Consider the following 19,840-nt stretch of genomic DNA (forward strand, 5'->3'; position numbering starts at 1 on the left):
TTTCATCTCGGACCCATACCATGATAATGATTCAAACTAGAGGAAATTTCAAAAGCTTGGATTGGATCCACGCCACTCACAGCCAACAGTCACATCCAACCCATAATCGCCAATCGCCATTGAGGAGATAATCAAAACCATAGAAAGCACAGTTCCCGTTGCTAACGTCGCTACGCGGTTAGCGTTCTTCCCTCCAAAGAGGCGGGAGCTCCAGGAACTTTCTATCGCTTGGTCACAACCTCCAGCAACGAGGAGGAGGAATGTCACAATCAACCACCGAGAATAAGAGCTATGAGGATCTCCAGACGGTATTCACCGGTCGCATGCGATCACTGTCAAATTCATTTAGTAGGGATGTTGGTGAGCTTTGGAGAAAGACATCCTTGCAATCTCTGTCGGTGTTGTGGAATGCCAATGACCCTGTAAAGGGAGACTCTAATAATATAGCATCTAGCGCCGAACTGAGCTCTGCTAGCTCGTCTAGCTCGTCATCGTCTACTCTGGTGTCTAGTGCAACATCAGCTTGGGGTGTGGTGGGCAACAACGACTGCAAGGGTAGCTCAGCTGCTTCCCTCCCTGCCCTGGTCAAAGTGAAGACAGTAATGGAGAAGCAGGGATCTATAGTCGATATTGTCTCATCGCCTCCCGTGTCGCCATCGATGCTCCATCCAGACAGTCTGATGAATCGCAGGTCTAGATCTAGCTCGACTTCACACCAGCGACGTAAAGAGTCATTGAGTCTACCGGCTCCTATAATGCTGACGCCACCCATCACGCCTGAAAGACTGCCGGTCGTCGATGCTGTAGTATCTGATACCACGGAAATAGCTCCTTTGGCAGAGGCTAATCTGGCACATTGCAACCCCGACAATAAACCTCCTCTGGCAGGATCTGTAAATATAGCTAATGCCGAAACTGTAAATAATACCATTGACGCATCTGCAAGCACGGCAAACAAGTTTGAGGGGATAACGATAACCCAACGACCAAGCACTGAAACACCCATACAAGACTATAAACACGAAGATATCCTAATCGCAGCTACTGAAATCGATGAAATAATACTGTGCCCTGAATCGCCAGATAGTCCTAATAGCCCTAGTAATTCGGATGCACCGCCAACACCCAAACTGAATTTTTGGAGAAGGTCGCTGTTGAGTATATCAACAGTATCTATTAAATCACCTCCAACTAGTACTAATAATAGTAATATGTCGCCGTTATCTACACCACAATCAACACCAGCATCTAGTCCCATTTTGGAAGACGCTGACTCACCGACCAAACCGGCCTTATCTAGAGACGAACTCCTGGCTCGCACCGACCAATTCGGCTTTGTAATGTCGACTACAGCAGTGGATGAAGGCTCACGTGCTCCATCGTCTAAAGACGTGTCTCGCTCCATGAAATGGAAAGCCATGGCCATACCAGTCAAATCCGAAACAAATGCACCCTTTATGAAATACACATTCCCAACATCCGAGAAACTCATCCGTCGATGCTCAAAAGGAATCCCGCATGAATGGCGCGGCGCCGTGTGGTACTGGCTAATCACGTCGTCATCGGGACTCTACAGTAGCGATATTACCGTCGACGAACAGATCCGACTCGAACATGAGCTGTTGGCCGAGTATCAGGACTTCCAGACACGGACTTGGGAGTACGATTATCATATCTCGCTGGATATACCACGAACGTTCCCAAACCATTATTCGTTTATGGGAGGAAGCAAGAAGGGACAGAAGACGCTGTTTAGGTTGATGAAGGGGTTGTCTCAGAAATATCCGAATATTGGATACGTGCAGGGCATGTGTCTTATAGGAGCTACGTTGTTACTCGTTATGAGTGAAGAGGTACGTGCGTCGTGATGAATGCATTATTCCTTTGTAGAAGATGCTTTATTTTTGTTGACTCTTTGATTTGATGGTTTCGCTTTTCCAATTTTTCTATTACAAGCTCTAAACTTTCAATCCAAATTTAGATGGCCTATATTGCTCTCGTACATCTCTTCTCTGACAATCCTAAAAACTACTACCGGCTCAACCACCTATACAGTCCTGGCTTCCCGGGCCTAATGGAAACAGATCGCTTGATTGATGCTTTGACTGATATCGTAAGTGCTGGTCGCATTCCTTCTTACCTCAAACTCTCAAACCAATAAAACTCTCCAACTCTCCTTGAATCTCAGTATTGTCCACGCATTCGAGACCGCCTCCGTGCCCTCGGCATCGATTCCAAGATCTTCACAACGAAATGGGTCGTGACGCTCTTCATCGGGTGCTGTAACTTGAATCCGCATCGTGAGAGTGATCCCTCAACCGAAGGGCTATTGCCGTTTCGTGTAGTATTGCGCATCTGGGATTTAATCTTTCTGCATGGCTGGGACATGCTGCCCGTTTGTGCAGTGTCTATACTCAAGTGGTATGAGGGTATGTATAGAAAATCAATGTGTTGCAATCCTGACATTCATCACAAATGTTTATCTTTTCTTGTTGTGCTGCAATGATCATATATGTGCAAACGTCATCTTTTCTTTGTTTCTAGTGGCAATCCTCAGTCTCGACCCAGAAGACTACGAATCCCCTCTCGCAATCCTCCTCAACAACCCGCAACAAACGTACCCAAGCTCCTTCACACAAGGAAAGGCACGATTCTCAGCATTACCCGCTGCGCTAACCAATCTGCTATCACCTACTGGACCACCTACTGGATCACCTGTAACGCCTCATCGAGGAACCAGTAAATATACCCCACAGTTTGCTAATGCAGATGCAGATATCTTTATAAAACTTGTAAGAAAGATATGGGATGGTGGACATCCCAAGGGCAGTTTGCAGATTAATGGACGGCGGCTGGTTAGGAGGTACCGAAGCTGGTGGAAACTGGCTCCTCCTCCAGATCTCGTTGATAATGAATAACGAAGAAAAAGTAATTTCACTAGTATATACCTCCCTAAATACCTATTAGTAACTATAGTAAATAACATATGACACCTTTTGCAACCAACGCACACAAATATACCACAACACGTTCTTGCATCTAGAAAAACATCGTCTATAAAAGAAGCTTGCTTTAAGAAGGGTGCAACTCAAACAAATAACTAGTACTAAAAATATATCCGACTCTTCTTTTTTTCAAAGCTTGGCCTTGACAGGCTCCTTCTTGTTCTCTACAGGCTTGACAGCCTCAAACACAGCCCTCATCTCACGTAACGCTTCACCTATATGGTATGTGAGCCTGGTAGGTTCAAGAGGCTTTAGACCTGTCACGGTAACATGTAAAGACTTGTCTCGAATACAGTATGGGATCCCGTAGCCGTTGGGCACGACTTCACCCCATCCGTATCCTGTGTAGTGTTCAGATGAGATTTGAGAGGTCGAGAGGTTCCAGCTGCGAGTTTCGTCGTATACGGGGTCGGCAAAGATTCTGGGTTTGGGCTCGCCGGCCTTTATTTGGTAGCGGAGACCTAGTGTATGAAATGGATGGGTTGGCATCTTGAGAGCAAATCTCGAGAGCAAAAATAGTCTTGTGATACGAAGCATCATGGCCTTACCAAGCATGTGACGATCACAACCACGGTTCTCTACTGCATCGTTCATGTATGCAACTTGAGATCCAACAGCTTTACGTCCAAGATCAGCTTTAGCCTCAATCTAGGTTTAACCAAAAAAAGGTGGGGATCGCTGGAGAATACTCATACGGTCTTGAACACAAACACAGACTTACAGAGACTGAAGCATCCTGCATAGCCTTCACCCAAGCAACAGATTCAACAGAGACACTGCGACAAGTTTCAGTTCGTCCAAAAGCAAACTTTCGGACTTGGGCACTCTCGTAAGTTGGTTTACAAACACCATGCATCTTGTAGTATCCCAATTGTAGAGCCATTTGTACAAACGCATCAGGAGACAATCCCATCTTTTTTATTTGATCTTTTCCGAAATCACCGAATTCCAATGTGGATAGTTCGTGACGACCGACGAGGTCGTCGAATGCCCATTCAGCGGATTTGACGTGGAAGCCCAATGATGGAGTGATTTGCCATTGGAGTTGTTGGGGACTTGGGAGGCTGACTGATGATGAGGATGAGCCGTGGTCAATCTTGCCCTTTGCCAGACTGTGAGTGGGAGATGTTAGTGATGAATTCAATGGTACGCTCTTCGTAGCTTCGCTTTTTTGCACGCAACAACTTGAACTTACTTTTCAAGTACCCATTCAGTGAGCTTATTGGTAGGAGTACCATCCATCATAGAGTGTTCACCAACAAAACCAGCACGACCATTATCCCAAATCAAGTATTGACAAGGAGTATCCCACCATCGGTTTCTACCATCACCGACCCAAGCAGCTCGACTGCTTTCATTATAGGTCTGTGGGGTACCACTTTCCAAAGCGATCAAGAAGGAGGCAGTTTCGATTTGATCCAGACTGGCTATGTTGAGTGGTGATTCCAACATTTCGTTACGGACTTTGGTCCATACGTCTCTGTTTTGGGTGGTCAATACACCGACTGGAATTGCTTTGGCGTCCCCAGCTGCGTGGTAGATGCGTTTGATTTGTCTGTTGTGAAGGATTGAGATATGGGTTAGTTCGCTGTTTCTGCAAAAGATGTGGTACACTCTGTCGAGTGATTTTGTTTTTAGCTTACTCTTCGATTTCAGCAGTAGAGAGTTCACGACCATCAGGGTGTACCATTGATACAGTGTAGAATTTGTTGTGACGAGTTACAATGATGTGGTTGTGGGTCTTCATATCAGCGACACGTGTCACATCAGATGGGATTTTTGGGATACGACAGGTGTTGAACATCCATTGGAATTGATCCATGGATAGAGGCAATCCACGAGCCATGTCTACTTCCAATGCTTCACTAAAGACGTAAAGAGTACGAGATAAACATAAACACGTTTCAGCATGAAAGCTTGTATTGGAGAATTTTGCGTACTTGATGACCAACTTCTTGAAGGCAAGAGTAGCCTTGACGATTTCAGCTGCTCGACGGACTGGGTTGTTTGCAAGCTTGGGTACGTCCTTGAACATAAAGAAGTAGGACACGTTGACTACAACAGGGTCTCGGTATGCCATATATCCATCACGGTTCCAGTCGTCCAACAACCTATGCAAAAGAGCTAGTATCAGCGGATCTGATCTCAAAGGAGAGCACACAGTAATGCAAAATGTACCATGAAGTGTAGGCCTTTCCAGCAGCAGGATGTGGCTTGCCATCGACACCAGCAACGACAACCTGAGACCAATCCGTCAATGTATTCTTGTTGTGTTCGAGCAGCCTCTTTTGCAAGACTTCACCCTCTCCACCAGGCTTCAAGAATTCATCTACAGCCGCCTTTGTGCGTGCGTAATGGGCATCAGATACCAATGCACGTACTGAACGAAGGTACTTTTCACAAGTAGCCTTCAAGTCAGGTACGGGAAGCGTGGCCATGGTGGCCTGATGCTTGTACATGGGCTTTGATGGGTCGGCTTGAACTATGGAAATGAGAGTTGGGATTGAGATTTCGATATTTCAGCAGCTCGCTCCAAAAAAATTCAAATGTCCGACGATGATGACCAGAAGATTTGAGAGGGTAAGTACCTAGAGTCTTCATGGTTGCAACTGGTCTGAATATAGTGACTGCACTGTCAGGAATCTAGTGGATTTGAAAGAAAGACCGGGTCAAATTTGAATGAATGTTGTGTGTGTGGTTTTTGTGCATTGCATGTAACCGGAATGAATTGATGAAAGCCTTGCGCTGCAGACATACCTTTTTGAAGCTAGCAGCTGCAAATGTTCGCGAAAGAAGCGAGCGAAATAACATGGAAAACCCGGTTTAGCAGCTTGCCTTTGGTTCTTGCAAAAAGTGACGTATGAGCTGCAGGCAAGTTTTTTCAGCGTGTACCACTCCATACCTTCAACACGAAAAGGTGTTAGATCCTTAATAGAAAGGACAGGATCTACGAACGTTCTGACGCGTCATTGTCTTCAATACGCTCGACCTGCGTCCGGTTCTCCTAAAACACAGTTGTTGTAGCTAACGGTAAAACTTGGTTCTGTCCTGCTTTCGAGCCTGCCGTTCCGTTTTTTCTGTCATCATGGCATAATACTGCAATCATTTCAACTCCCAAGCAAACGAAATCTACTTCTGTTCGTGCAATTGGCTCCATTCTATTTCTTGACAGACACAATACATTAGTTTCACAGCCCATTTACAACCCAATGTTACTTTCTTTCAACTAGTATTCCTCATTATTGGGATCAGGTGCTAGTCTACCACCCCACTTGATAAAGTCGTAGAGTACTGATAGGATTGTCACGAGTGTCGTAACTGCCAAGATTGCGGCAGTTATATTGCAGACAAGAGGTGACGATCTGCTACACGAGGATAGCGCAGCCAGCAGCACCACACCTCCAAAAATCCCGTAAAACGTCGTAAGTCTGCCTTCCCAACGATTTTTCCGCTGTTTGCTCGACTATTACTGTGAAAACTCGAGCGTTAGTGATATGAAACGAAGTGAAGTAAGTGAAGTATGAAGCATCCAATACGATCTTTCTGAAACCCAACAAAATAGAAAAGGCACTTACGGTTCACGCCTACGGCCCAGTCGTATAAATTGAAGGGATTTTCAGATACTCTCAAATGCGTGAACATGGATATGAGAATCGTCAACTTAAGTGCTGCTATAACACCAATATATCTTCTTACGAGATAGCCAGATCATTCCAGTGCTGGTGGAGTAAGAAAAGCGGTAATGATTCCAACGATCTGTTTAGGGATGAAACGTAAGTTAGCAATTGAAGGTGAGGCTGAATTCGAAACAATGCAAAACAGGTTCATACTACTATCAAGTATACCAGAAAATCCATTGTATGCCAAATCCAGGCCAATGAATAAATCAGTCGTCTAAATCATATATAAGACTCGTCATTGTAGACCTTGAGAAATCCTCTGCTGGTTAAGTATCCTCCTTCGTTCACAATATCCTAGATTTGACTTCAAATTGAATGGATCTTCGTTGACTCTGATGAGACTGTGAGAGAATGCAGTAGGTGGTTGATTAGTTTGACATTTTTGACGCAAATGGAAACGAGGTTGATCCAAAGCCCCTGTAAGAGCTTTTGAACTTGCCAGTCTCATCCTAATACCCACAAAAAGAACTGGATGAACCGTCTTGGGCTTCTTCAACCGTCCCCACAGTCGCCAACGAGTAGTTTGAAAAAATAACTCTGTGCCAAAATATAGAGAAAGACTTACGGTTTCAGCCTTCCGTCTTCAGTGTAACTTGGAGGTGGTGTAGAACCGTCAATCTTAGTCTGATCCAAGGATTCTAGCTCCATAGCCACTTTTGCGATGGTAAAGTTTCCAAGAGGTCATCATGCGTTTGCTTTCGAGATGCTTACCCCAATAATGGCACGGAAACGAGACTAAGAGCCTAAATGCAGCCTTTCTTGAGCCTTTGTAAGGGCAAACCTCGTATGTAATAATGCTCACTGCGTTTGTCTTGACAGTTCTGCAAAAACTGCAATCCCGAAATTTTCAATCCCAGCTTTCGTTTCTCAAAGTTCCGAACTTGTTCGTTTCTCATATCGGTCGCTGCAACTTGAATAATCAGTTCAAGCGAAATACTTACAACAATGGCTTTACGGTTTGATGGAAAAGTTGTAATTGTCAGTGGTGCAGGTAATGTCAGTTTCTTTGTCGATGTTGTTTTTGTTGAACTTTTGCTAGGTTTGTCGAGGTATAGCCCGCAGAAAGACTGACTTCCAATGTTTATCTATAGGAAATGGTCTCGGAAAGGTAATTGATACTTTCTTGATTGTTGTTGCTGGCATCATCATCATCTCAACAGTTGCTTGTCGGCCATTTGGTTTGATGTGAGGAAGCACCAAAGTACTTGATGCAAGCTGAGCATGGCATGAGAGATCTGTTATCATCAATCTTGTGTGCTCCCTTGCCAGTCTTCAATTTCCAACCGAGAAACACAACGAGAACTCGATTTTCGTCATAACACGCCGCATACTCTTTTCAACCACAATGTGCAAACTCTCACCCAAAATCCACGTTCCCTACAGAGCCATGCCTTATTCTTCGCATCTCGTGGGGCTAAAGTGGTCGTGAATGATTTGGGTGGTGGAACAACTGGATCTGGCTCTGGCAAACGTTCAGCAGACCTCGTTGTTGAAGAAATTCGTGCTGCTGGCGGAACAGCTGTAGCAAACTATGATTCGGTCGAAGACGGTGACAAGATCGTCGAGACTGCTATCAAGGCTTTTGGTACCGTTCATATCGTTATGTGAGTGTAGATGTTGATATAATTATTGGATAATTGGACTAACGATATACTGGCTGGAATAGCAACAATGCCGGTATTTTGCGTGATAAATCTATCGGTAGAATGACTGATGAAGATTGGTTTTTGATCTACCGTGTACACGTTTGGGGAACGTATAAGATCACCAAAGCTGCATGTACGTCATTCCGCTAGATCTGGCACTCTATTGTCTGGTGCACGAAGAAGAGTTGCTGATTTATTCTGGTTTGATACATAGGGCCCCACTTCCAAAAACAAAAGTACGGACGTGTGATCAACACTACCAGTGCTGCAGGTAAGCGTCCATGTATTGTGCTTCTTCTGGTGCCAATACTGATTTCTCAAATTTAATTCTAGGAATCTACGGAAACTTTGGACAAGCAGTGAGTTCATCGTTACCACAGAAAGGCATACAAGTTTGATGTTTTCTGACACTGGTATTACTGTAGAACTACGCTTCTTGCAAGCTGGCCGTACATGGCTTCACTCTTTCCCTCAAACTTGAGGTGCAAAAATCCCGTTGTAAACATGCTCGCAAGAAGCCATGAAATTTTAACCGTTTTCATCAACCTTATAGGGTGCCAAGCACAACATAAATACAAACACGATTGCACCTCTGGCTGGAACCCGTCTCCTTGCATCAGTTGCACCTGAGCAAGTCTTGAAGGCCCTAGACCCCGCAAAGGTTACTCCTCTCGTCGCATGGCTCACTCACGACTCGTGCACAGAATCAGGCTCCTTATTCGAAGTCGGTGCCGGTTGGATGGCCAAGTTGAGACGCGAGCGTAGTGAAGGTGTTCAATTCAAATTGGACGAGAACTTCACTCCACAAGTCGTAAATGCTCGATGGAACGAAATTACCAGCTTCTCGAGAAAGAATGAATATCCCGGAGAACTTAATGTTGGTGGTGGTGCTTCTCTTGCTGTGAGTGTTTGGAAAACGATCGTGTTCAAGGGGTTTATATGGGTGATTCTCATCGACTTCGTGTTTATTAGCAACGTTTAGAAAAGGCCCGTAACTCTCCAGCCAATCCCAAACTGCCCAACATGGAATTTGATGGTCGTGTTGTTATTGTTACTGGTATGCCCTTACAAAAATGCGAAATGCTTTGCACCTCGGTTTATTTCTTAGCCCCTTCTCAAATGCTGTCAACTTTTAGGCGCTGGAGCTGGATTGGGACGTGCTTACGCTCTTTTGTTCGGCAAGTTGGGGGCCAAAGTGGTCGTTAATGATCTAGGTAAGGGATGGAGTACTTTTTGGTTGTGGCTCATATAATAACTTTACAATTCTTTATAATAATCTTGCAGGTGGTTCTGCTTTTGGTCAAGGTGCATCAAAGAACGCCGCAGATACAGTTGTAGACGAAATCCGTGCTGCTGGTGGAACAGCTGTCGCCAACTACGATTCAGTCGTCGAAGGAGAGAAGATCGTAGCCACCGGTAAGTTGCACATTGAAAGGTCACCCGCAATATTGCAATAAGATCTAATACGATTTCATGTCACAATGTAGCTGTGAAGGCGTTCGGAACCGTACACGTTGTCGTTAACAATGCCGGTGTGTTGCTCGAATATCTGATGTTGATTTGTAACCCCAGTAACTCAAACAACAAAAACGTTTCCAGGAATTTTGAGAGACAAGTCTTTCCAACGCATGTCAGACGAAGACTGGCAATTGATTTTCAATGTCCATTTACATGGATCATACAAAGGTATGAAGCGCAAGGTTGCTGTTTTCGCAATCCCCTATTTGAACGGCGTGTTTTCCGCAATCACCCCTGACACTTTTACCAACCAATTAGTGATTCGTGCTGCATGGGAATACATGAAGAACCAGAACTATGGCGTATGTTGTTTACATGTGTTGACTCCAATAGTTGCAACCCTTTAAAAACACCTCACACATTCAGAGAATCATCACAACTTGCTCCACCGTGGGTATCTACGGAAACTTTGGGCAGACCAACTATTCCGCTGCCAAAGCTGGTAAGCTATTTTCGACTCGCCTCGGCATAAATTGAGATCTGATTTCCCTCACCAACATTTTAGCCGTTATCGCACTCGCCAACACTTGTGCCTTTGAGGGCGCCAAGAACAACATTTTGGCCAACTGCATTGCGCCATCAGGTGCGCTTTCATTCCCTTTCTTCTGAACTTTCATGCCTTTGCAATGAGTCTTTGCAACTCTTTAACAACGCATATTTCAAACACAGCTGGAACTCGATTGACTGCAACAGTCATGCCAGAAGATGTCGTCAAGGTCCTTGATCCCGCATTCGTAGCACCAGCAATCGTCAAACTCGTAAGTAAGGAGTTACGCGCCCCCGTGAGAAGTGATTTACTGAACTCTTCCAACCACTTTAGTGCCACGACTCTTCAACCGTAACTGGCCGCCTATTCGAAGTTGGTGTCGGTGCCGTTCAAGAGACACGTTGGGAGAGAACCAAAGGAGTGGGCTTTAAACACGATGCACCATTAAGCCCCGAGGACATCAAGAGCAAATGGAGCGAAATTACCGACTTCTCCAAAGGAACATCTCACCCAACCAGCACTGCCGAGGCTACCCGTGCTGCTTATGAGAATGCTGGCCTTGTCGCACGTGCCAAAGTTTAAAAGAGATCTCATTTTTACATTTCTTTTCGTGATTGAAAATACAAAAAATTCACTCTCTCCAGTATCGATGGGTGTAGCTTACAAGCATTATGTTCACGCTTGTTTAACACCATCAGCGACCACAGTGCATCGGAAGCTATTAGGAATAATGTCATGGCAATTCTTTAAGATTTGGCCAGAACGGGTATCAATAGTAGATCGGCCAGCCAAGATTGGGACCATTGGTGGCGACATTGCCGTGCTTCCATGGAAACTGTCAAGGTCCCGTGATACTGATATTGTATTGTTGAAAGCCAGGAACGAGGTATCGCCTGACGAAGAACACATAGAATCCAGGAATCAAACATCAACTTCACGAGCTGCATGGCACATAAGACGTATAGAACGGAAATTGGAAGTTGGCATAGAGTATAGTGCAGAGATTCGTACAAGGCTTATAGACGTTTCGCTGGCAGAACTTTTGGGAGATTCGTGGTATTTAGACGAAGCAGGGGAAAACGAGTTTAGGAGATTTCTCTCGCTGCTGAAGACAGGAGGGTGGTTAACTGACAGCAGACCATTGAAGTTGATAGAATTGTTCCACCTAGAAATGACATTTCGATATGGAAGTAAAGGATTGTCAGAAACCCCAGCGGGATCTCCTCATAATGTCGCTAGGCCATTCACCAACACAATCTCCAGAATTTGCAAGTACAGGATGCTCGCTCGGCTACTGATGGTAGTAAGAGTAATGCAGCCAGTAATAGTATCTGTGATAGTATCTGTTGATTTGGCAACACACTTGCATGGTTTCTTATTCTACATGGTTGCTCTGAAAAGGGTATCTCTTTCTGTGGCAAACGTGGCATTTTCTTCTTTGGCGGTGGCAAGCCAGCCATCGACTGCATACGAGAGACAGCTCGTAGCTTGTTGATCTCTAAGACTTTCAATGCCCAAGTGCTCTCTGTATTGCTGCCGTTTGAAAGATGGTGGTGTTGCTTCCCCTTTTTAAAGCTTCGTACTTTGTTTTGAATCCATTCGAGTGCCAATCCTTGAGAGGAGATGGCTACGACTTTAGGTGGTGCCAACCCAATTAGCAAAGGTAATTCTGTTTCAAATTTTGCCTCCTTATGATGGCAAATGACCCACTATTTTGCTTTAGCAACGAAATTCATTACTGAGCACCAGCAAGCACTGAAGGCAAATGGATTGGTCAAGATTTACCTACGTCCTATTGTTAAGGAACCAGAGTATTATTTCATTTTGCCGTCCGACATATTGAACGACCAGAAAACCCTCGAGTTTTGGACGGCTATTATACATCAACTACAAACAATAGGAGTATATCCTGGAGCTGGCGACGAAGACTCTTATGCCAAAGTGTCCGTTCGCCCGGGATGGCAGCTCATGAATGTATAACGGTGTATCATATTAAACATAAATGATTGTTACATATCTCTTGAAACTATGGTTTTGTTTTTACATTCTGTAATCGATTCTTCAGTTCCGGCAAATAGTTTACATTGGTGTCAACTGGGAAACTCAATTTAACATTCAAATACTACTCGACTATCTTGTCGATTATCTTGTCTGGATGTAAGAAATGAACGAACGGATTATGACAGAGTTCGTGGCGTACTTGCCAATACCATCTTGACCAAGTAGGCCAATAATCGTTCTTTGGATGAGCAATGAAATTTTGATTCAGGTATAGATGGTTTACTAGCTCTCCAATCTGTATGTAATCCAATAATACTACAATAATACACCTGTCGTCGACATTCCAACTTGATTTTCCACTGGTTAATAACGGGAGCATCTATATTTTGGATGAATATCATTAGTACGGATTTCTGCAACAACCATAAAGGTACTAACCAGCTTCCAAATCGTTGATGAGGGCTAATAGCTCGTCTTTCTTGATGCGAACAGCGATTTGTGCATCAAACGAATCGAATATGCGATTGCCATGAGCATCCTTCTTAGTATCATCATAGTAATCCTAATCGTTAGGCATCACTAATAAGCTGTCCTCGATGATAAGGCCTGATGAACGCACTCAGATGGGAGAATTAGCAAGTGTAGGTAGTCATACCGCAGTTGACACATTGTTCACATCTACACACATTGTTCACATCGTCAGCAACTGTCACGACTTCCGTTGCGTTGCCAAACGAGACAATAAATCCGTTGCCATTGCGCGGTTTAGACACAACGGTAAACTGGTTTTGTAGTAGCAAATTGTTTTGATCCTCTTCCATGCTCGTCATTCAGGTCAATTTACTAGTTCGTTGAAACAATATTTCCTCAAAGCTTCAGCGTCAATTTGACACTGTCAAACCGCAGTATACACAGTATAAACTCAAGCAACAAATATTTCTATTTTGTTTTCAAAGATATACCAGAGCGAACACTGATGGGATCACAGTAAGGGAATCCTGCTGTAAACTGGACGGGATCGCCTTTTAAACTGGTAGATCTATCTGATGAAGCTCAACCCAACGCAGCACAGAGGGCCAAACCGATATATTTGAGGCGTAATATCCATAAACTAGGGAATTCTGTATTTTTACTGCTCTGACACAATTGTTTTAGCGGTCACTGAGAAAGCAAACCGTTGGCCGTTGCATTCTTGAGGTCTCCGTTGCCATACCATTGCCAATAAGAAATTCAGGACCCCGTTGCGTTCAGACGCGTCCGTTATCGTTGCCGTTCAGTTCTCATGGGCCAACGGAATGCAACGCCTAAAGTGAACCAAAGGGGATATGTATAGGCAGTAGTAATTTTCAAGTAATCAAGCAAGAGCAAAAAACTTGAAGAACAAACATGAGCGAGCTACGATTCGACAATAAGGTTATTGTGGTCACGGGCGCTGGTGGAGGTAAGTGCTTCTCTTTCCTTTACGAGTCTCGCTGAAGCGAGAAATAGTCAGAAATGCATTTGAGTTTTTCCCTTCCTTTGACAAAGGCGGGCGGTAGTTCTTCCATGGATTCCTCGCCCTTCTTAAATTCATCATTTTGCTGGCATCTTGCTATGTGTTCTTCCCTTGTTGTCGCTTGACATTCACCTGCATTCAAAACATTTCAGTAGTCTTGAATTTCACGTGTTGTTTCTGACTTTAAATTTTTACTTTAGGACTTGGAAAGGTACTTGAGTTCATTCGTAATTCATGAAATTGCAATATTGTTTCGCAACGGCCCAAGACGGTGTTTCGATGTTCAATCCACCTTGAACTTCGTGACACGTCGTTGTATTTCTCGAGCCTCCACATCATCCTGACTCGGTGTCCATCTAACCTCTATTTTAACTTCAATTTAGGCATATGCTTTATTCTTTGCTTCTCGTGGTGCCAAAGTTGTTGTAAGTTTTGTATTCGTGTATGCAAAGTGACACATCTTCAAAAATATTAACGTCACATTTCCATTTACAGGTCAACGACTTGGGTGGATCTGTATCTGGAGATGGTGGAGCTGTATCTCATCGAGCTGCTGACGTAGTTGTCAATGAAATCGTTGCCAACAAGGGCGTTGCAGGTAAAAAAATCTGTTAAATTCAGTTGGACTTTTATCATTTGAATTTCTAATGCGTCCATATTCCTGCAGTCGCCAACTATGATTCTGTCGAAGATGGAGACAAGATTATTGAAACCGGTAAGATTTCGTATTCGAAAGTCATTGCATTTTGTAAAACACGTTTTCTAACTTGATGATTTTTATCAGCCATCAAGGCTTATGGACGTGTCGATATTCTGATTAACAATGCTGGTATTTTACGCGATAAAACGCTTGCTCGCATGACTGATCAAGATTTTGACCTGGTGCAACGGTAAGCATAAAAGTTGACATATTGAAAGGGCTGACAACATCTCAGAATCTAATTTATATTCCCTTCTTAGAGTGCATGTTCGCGGAGCATACAAATGTGCCAAAGCTGCTTGGCCTCATATGCAAAAGCAAAACTATGGTCGTATTGTCAATACTGCATCAGCTGCTGGCATCTATGGCAACTTTGGCCAGGTAATAGTATGCAGCGCTGCCTTGATCCTTTGTTTGTTTACATTTGCTCTTGTTAGGCCAACTACTCAGCTGCCAAGTACGCTCTTCACGGCTTTACTCTGACCTTGGCTCGTGAAGGGGAAAAAAAGTATGTACGGTATCCGTATATCTGTATGATGGGGTTCCTCGTTATCAACCACTCGCTCTTTAATAAGGAACATACACTGCAACTCGATTGCTCCAGTTGCCGCCTCAAGGATGACTGAATCAGTCATGCCAAAAGAAATGTTTGACAACCTCAAGCCAGACTATGTGAGTCTCGTCGCTCTTGCAATTTCTGGAACCTGTCTATCAACTCGGTTAACTCACACAAATCAATAAAAATCAATTTTACTTCCCAGATCGTTCCGTTGGTCGCATACCTAGTTCACGACTCGTGTGAAGCAAATGGCGGTCTCTTTGAATGTGGAGCAGGATTCGTCGGAAAGCTGCGATGGGAACGCTCAAAGGGCGCTCACTTCAAGACTGATCCAACATTCACTCCAGCTGCAGTCCAAGCCAAATGGAAGGAAGTCACAGCCTTCGATGGTGCTGAACATCCAGTTAATCTTGGTGACAGTGATTGGCTTGCTCATCTTCAGACTGCTTCCACATCACCACCTTTTACTGGAAATCCTGGTGCCTTGAGATATGATGGCAAGGTCGCTGTGGTTACTGGTGCTGGAGCTGGTCTTGGTCGTCAATATGCTTTGATGTTTGCTCGTCTGGGTGCTGCTGTCGTCGTCAATGATGTGAGGGTGGCTATGTACTTTTACTGGTTGTATTGGTTCTTATGTTCGTTTATCTTTTTCGGCCGTCTAGCTTGGTGGCTCTTTCAAAGGAGACGGAGGTGATGCACGAGCTGCTGACACTGTTGTAAATGAGATTTTGCAACTTGGAGGGAAAGCTGTTGCAAATTACAACAGTGTGGAAGATGGAGATAAAGTCATCGAGACAGGTACGGTAACAGATTGCTAAATAATCTTCAGTTTCAGTTTCGGTACTGACTCAATCATTACCAAAATAGCTATGAAAGCATTTGGCCGAGTTGACATGTAAGCTCCAAACTGACATGTAGTTTGGGTTTTCCGTCGGAAAGCTGTTGTTTTTTGGTCAAGCCAAGACTTTGAAGTCTTCCTGCTCATATCACTCTTTCATTCCTTTAGTTTAGTGAACAATGCAGGTACGTAATATTGATTGTCCACCTAGTTTTATATGGTTTGCTGATCCACTGTTTATTGCAGGAATCCTGCGTGATATCTCCTTCCAAAGGATGGCGGACTCAGATTGGGACTTGGTTCACAAGGTCCACTTGAGAGGCACCTACAAGTGTACAAAAGCAGCTTTCGATGTGATGATGAAGCAGAAATACGGCCGGTATGATTCACGAGCTTGACTCTCGTTTGTTCATATGAAATTGCGTCCTCAAATGATCTCTCCTGTTAGAATCATCAACACAACATCTGCCGTTGGGCTTTATGGTGAGACACCCCATCTTGAATTTAGTCATCACATTCACTTTTCTCACTCAATGTCCTTTTTCGTTAGGAAACTTTGGTCAAGTATGTCTGGCAAACACCGTTCCCTCTTTCGATGAAGGGCGCTAATCACGTTTTATAGGCCAACTACTCAGCTGCCAAGCTGGGAATTCTAGGTTTGAGCAACACTGTCGCTATCGAAGGAAAGAAATACAACATTACTTGCAACACTGTCGGTAAGTTGTTTACGTTTCAAGACTTTTGCATTTTGTTGTAAACTAAACGCTTGCTATTCAAGGTCCAAATGCTGGCACAAGAATGACGGCCACCGTGATGCCTCCGGAGATGGTGGAAGCATTGAAACCAGAGTAAGTAATTTCTAGGTGAAAAAGCAGGGGTTTTTCGGTTTAACATTGTGTAATTAGTTACGTTGCTCCATTGACTGGTTTCCTTGCCCATGAATCTTGCACTGAAACTGGTTCATTGTTCGAGGTATGTGCGATCTACATTCCACCGCTTTTTGGTTGCTAACCTTGATTACACCAGGTTGGCTGTGGTTGGATCGCCAAGCTACGTCTTCAATCGACTGGTGGTGTAGGCTTCCCACACTCTCGCACACTATTGCCAGAACATATTGCTGCCAAATTTGCAGAAATTTGCAACTTTGACGATGGACGAGCAACTTACCCAGCAACTATTGGAGAATCAATTGCACGTATTATAGCCAACACGACAAACCAAGGATCTGATGCTTCTAAAGCTGCGCCAGCTGCAAAGAAAGCTGGTAAAGGTGGTTTGAAACCTGGTGACGTTAACGTCGAAGCTGCCAAGAAGATGGTGTTTGAGAAGGACGTCTTTACGTATACAGAGCGAGATGTCATATTGTGAGTCACCATGAGTTTCGTTTTCCTTTTCTTCCCGTCAAATACTCACCATTGTTTTGTTTGTGGATAATAAAATAGATATGCTCTAGGTGTTGGTGCTAAACGATATGATCTCAACTTTGTATATGAGAATTCTGAAAACTTCTCGGCCTTACCCACCTTTGGTGTGATGCCTGCCTTCTTCAGTGTGACGAAGAGCGTCAAGTTCGGCGACTTCTTACCAAACTTCAATCCTGTGAGTACCTGTACGTGTTTGATACATCATCAATAAGGCCTCATTGCGGCTGGAAGCCAACCTAACATCTCAACCAAATTATATATTTTTCAGATGATGCTGCTTCACGGTGAACAGTACATCGTCATCAAACGACCATTCCCAACTTCAGGAACTTTGAGTTCTACATGTCGTATCATTGACATCCAAGACAAGTCTTCTGGAGCCGCTGTTGTTGTAGGCACGACAACCGTAGATGAATCTGGAAATGTCGTCGCCGAGAACGAAATGACTACCTTCATTCGTGGTCTTGGTGGATTTGGTAGTGGTGCTCAACAAGCTTCTGAACGAGGCGAGGCTACTGCTGCTAACAATCCACCAAAGCGACCTGCTGATGCAGTTGTCCGTGACAAGACTACTGAAGAGCAGGCTGTCTTGTACCGATTGAGTGGTGACTACAACCCTGTGTGTATTTTATTGTGCCATTTTCCATTTTTTATCTCAGGTGCTAACCATTTACTGCCTTTTGATAGCTCCATGTTGATCCATCAATGGCCAAGATGGGCGGCTTCGATGTACCCATTTTACATGGACTTTGCACTTTGGGCTTTGCTGGTCGTCACATTCTTCAAAAGTATTGTGACAGTGATCCAAAGAAATTCAAGGCAATGAAAGTCAGGTTTGCTGGACCAGTCTTTCCTGGAGAAACTGTTGAAACTTCAATGTGGAAGGAAGGTTCAAAAGTCATATTCCAAGTGAAGGTTGTAGAGAGGGATGTTATTGTTATTTCGAATGCTGCTGTCGAACTTGCAGGTAAGCTTGAAGTTTGAGTGTAGGGGAAAAAGACCGCTTTCGGTGCAGCACGAAATGACACATATTTGGGATCTCAACGTTTGGTCCTTATTTCTTTAGGTTCAGGTGCTTCTGCCACCGCTTCCGCTCCAGCAACTGCATCTGCACCATTTGGATCCAAAGTCTCTGTCGCTGGATTCGCTGCCTCAGCCTTATTTGAACGAATTGAATCTGGAATGGGTGCTATGCCCTCTGCTGAACGCAAAAAAATTGTCGACAAGACGAAAGCCATCTTCCAATTCGATTTGACTAACTCGGCTAAAAAGACAGCAAGTTGGTTTGTTGACTTGAAGAATGGAGACGGTGCCGTTGGCGCAGGTGCTGCTCCTGGAAAGGCTGATTGTATCATCATATTGTCGGATGACGATTTGGTCAATCTTGCTGTAAGCATGGAGAAGAACTGCGTAACCTAATATTTTTGGGGTTGTCAAACTAATTTGTTCTCTGCCTTTCTCATAAGTCTGGAAAGGGCAATGCACAGACAATGTTCATGTCTGGAAAGATTAAGGTGAGTCCCATCTATAAGGTGTTTTGTAGTCTCTACTTCACTCGTTTTCTTCGAATATTTAACTAATGGATCCTTTATCGATTCTAGCTTAAAGGCAATATGGCTTTGGCAACCAAACTTCAAACAGTCTTCCAAGCGTTCCCTGCTCCATCATCTGTTCCTGCCAAGGCTGCTGCTACCTCTGCTCCAAAATTATCCGTACCAGGATATGAATCATCGGCCATTATTGAAGCGGTAGCTGCCGGTATTACTGCAATGTCTGAAGCGGATCGAAAGAAACAGGTTACCAGCGTCAAGGCCGTCTTCCAATTCGATATTACCAATGATGCCAAGAAGATGTCATCGTGGTTTATTGACTTGAAGGTATTGACGATAATTGTCTTTGGATAATTTTTTTGGTCTTGACTCAAGGTCTTGTTTCAATTGATTTAGAATGGAACTGGAAGCGTTGGAACTGGCGCTGCACCTACCAAGGCTGATGTTGTGATTTCAATCGCTGACAAGGACTTTGTTGCTCTTGCTGGTAAGCGAATTTCAATGCGACTTTTCTGATTGATTGTTAATTTTTTTGCTGGAAAAGGTGGCAAAGCTGATGCTCAGAAATTGTTCATGGGAGGAAAGGTATGATTTTCACTACCAAAGTTTCCAAGTTTTCATTGCCAGTGTCAAAGTTGTTATCCCCTACTGACTTTGCTATACCTTTATCTAACAATCTCTCTTCTGAAGATTAAATTGAAAGGCAATATGATGCTCGCAACGTACGAGATTTTCGAAAGCCTTCGCGATACTGCTGTGATATAAATCTAATTTGCCTTTTTTCCAATAGCAAACTGCAAACAGTGCTTGCTGCTGCACGTCCTAAAGGAAAGATGTGATAACGGAGGTGTATTGAGTAGTTCTCGGTATTTTCTGTCATTGTTTTGTGTGCAGCTGATGTTGGGTTTCCCCAAATATAATATACAAGCATTAGAAA

The 19,840-nt window shown here is 44.0% G+C and overlaps 4 protein-coding genes across 4 annotated transcripts; 3 read left to right on the plus strand and 1 right to left on the minus strand.

Moving 5' to 3' along the window:
• Nucleotides 1-260: 260 nt before the first annotated feature.
• On the plus strand, nucleotides 261-2,918 carry SmJEL517_g03504 (uncharacterized protein; the record flags this gene model as incomplete). Its single annotated transcript, XM_031169432.1, has 4 exons — nucleotides 261-1,853; nucleotides 1,982-2,113; nucleotides 2,189-2,429; nucleotides 2,545-2,918. The coding sequence occupies 4 exons, from the start codon at nucleotides 261-263 to the stop codon at nucleotides 2,916-2,918; spliced, it is 2,340 nt and encodes a 779-aa protein (XP_031024530.1).
• A 216-nt stretch (nucleotides 2,919-3,134) lies between these two features.
• SmJEL517_g03505 (uncharacterized protein) lies at nucleotides 3,135-5,606 on the minus strand (the record flags this gene model as incomplete). The annotated part of the gene is made up of 8 exons (XM_031169433.1): nucleotides 3,135-3,466; nucleotides 3,554-3,653; nucleotides 3,727-4,117; nucleotides 4,201-4,560; nucleotides 4,649-4,870; nucleotides 4,946-5,116; nucleotides 5,184-5,487; nucleotides 5,594-5,606. The coding sequence occupies 8 exons, from the start codon at nucleotides 5,604-5,606 to the stop codon at nucleotides 3,135-3,137; spliced, it is 1,893 nt and encodes a 630-aa protein (XP_031024529.1).
• Nucleotides 5,607-7,630: 2,024 nt separating this feature from the next.
• Nucleotides 7,631-10,918, plus strand: SmJEL517_g03506 (uncharacterized protein; the record flags this gene model as incomplete). The annotated part of the gene is made up of 18 exons (XM_031169434.1): nucleotides 7,631-7,676; nucleotides 7,777-7,793; nucleotides 8,069-8,289; nucleotides 8,352-8,464; nucleotides 8,546-8,602; nucleotides 8,665-8,690; nucleotides 8,757-8,813; nucleotides 8,885-9,232; nucleotides 9,304-9,388; nucleotides 9,468-9,545; nucleotides 9,616-9,747; nucleotides 9,819-9,863; nucleotides 9,931-10,017; nucleotides 10,108-10,151; nucleotides 10,216-10,291; nucleotides 10,355-10,432; nucleotides 10,519-10,607; nucleotides 10,670-10,918. 18 exons carry the CDS (start codon nucleotides 7,631-7,633, stop codon nucleotides 10,916-10,918), a joined length of 1,848 nt encoding a protein of 615 aa, XP_031024528.1.
• A 2,805-nt stretch (nucleotides 10,919-13,723) lies between these two features.
• On the plus strand, nucleotides 13,724-19,742 carry SmJEL517_g03507 (uncharacterized protein; the record flags this gene model as incomplete). Its single annotated transcript, XM_031169435.1, has 30 exons — nucleotides 13,724-13,778; nucleotides 14,033-14,043; nucleotides 14,216-14,257; nucleotides 14,328-14,430; nucleotides 14,500-14,547; nucleotides 14,617-14,722; nucleotides 14,793-14,913; nucleotides 14,970-15,040; nucleotides 15,108-15,204; nucleotides 15,294-15,683; nucleotides 15,754-15,889; nucleotides 15,959-15,986; nucleotides 16,098-16,114; nucleotides 16,176-16,308; nucleotides 16,378-16,412; nucleotides 16,480-16,493; nucleotides 16,552-16,645; nucleotides 16,708-16,777; nucleotides 16,835-16,901; nucleotides 16,956-17,293; nucleotides 17,372-17,528; nucleotides 17,622-17,972; nucleotides 18,041-18,320; nucleotides 18,420-18,742; nucleotides 18,820-18,867; nucleotides 18,955-19,230; nucleotides 19,300-19,390; nucleotides 19,448-19,488; nucleotides 19,594-19,625; nucleotides 19,694-19,742. 30 exons carry the CDS (start codon nucleotides 13,724-13,726, stop codon nucleotides 19,740-19,742), a joined length of 3,624 nt encoding a protein of 1,207 aa, XP_031024527.1.
• Nucleotides 19,743-19,840: the final 98 nt, after the last annotated feature.

Source organism: Synchytrium microbalum (genome assembly GCF_006535985.1).
Source record: "Synchytrium microbalum strain JEL517 chromosome Unknown SmJEL517_scf0019, whole genome shotgun sequence".
NCBI classification, from domain to species: Eukaryota; Fungi; Chytridiomycota; class Chytridiomycetes; order Synchytriales; family Synchytriaceae; genus Synchytrium; species Synchytrium microbalum.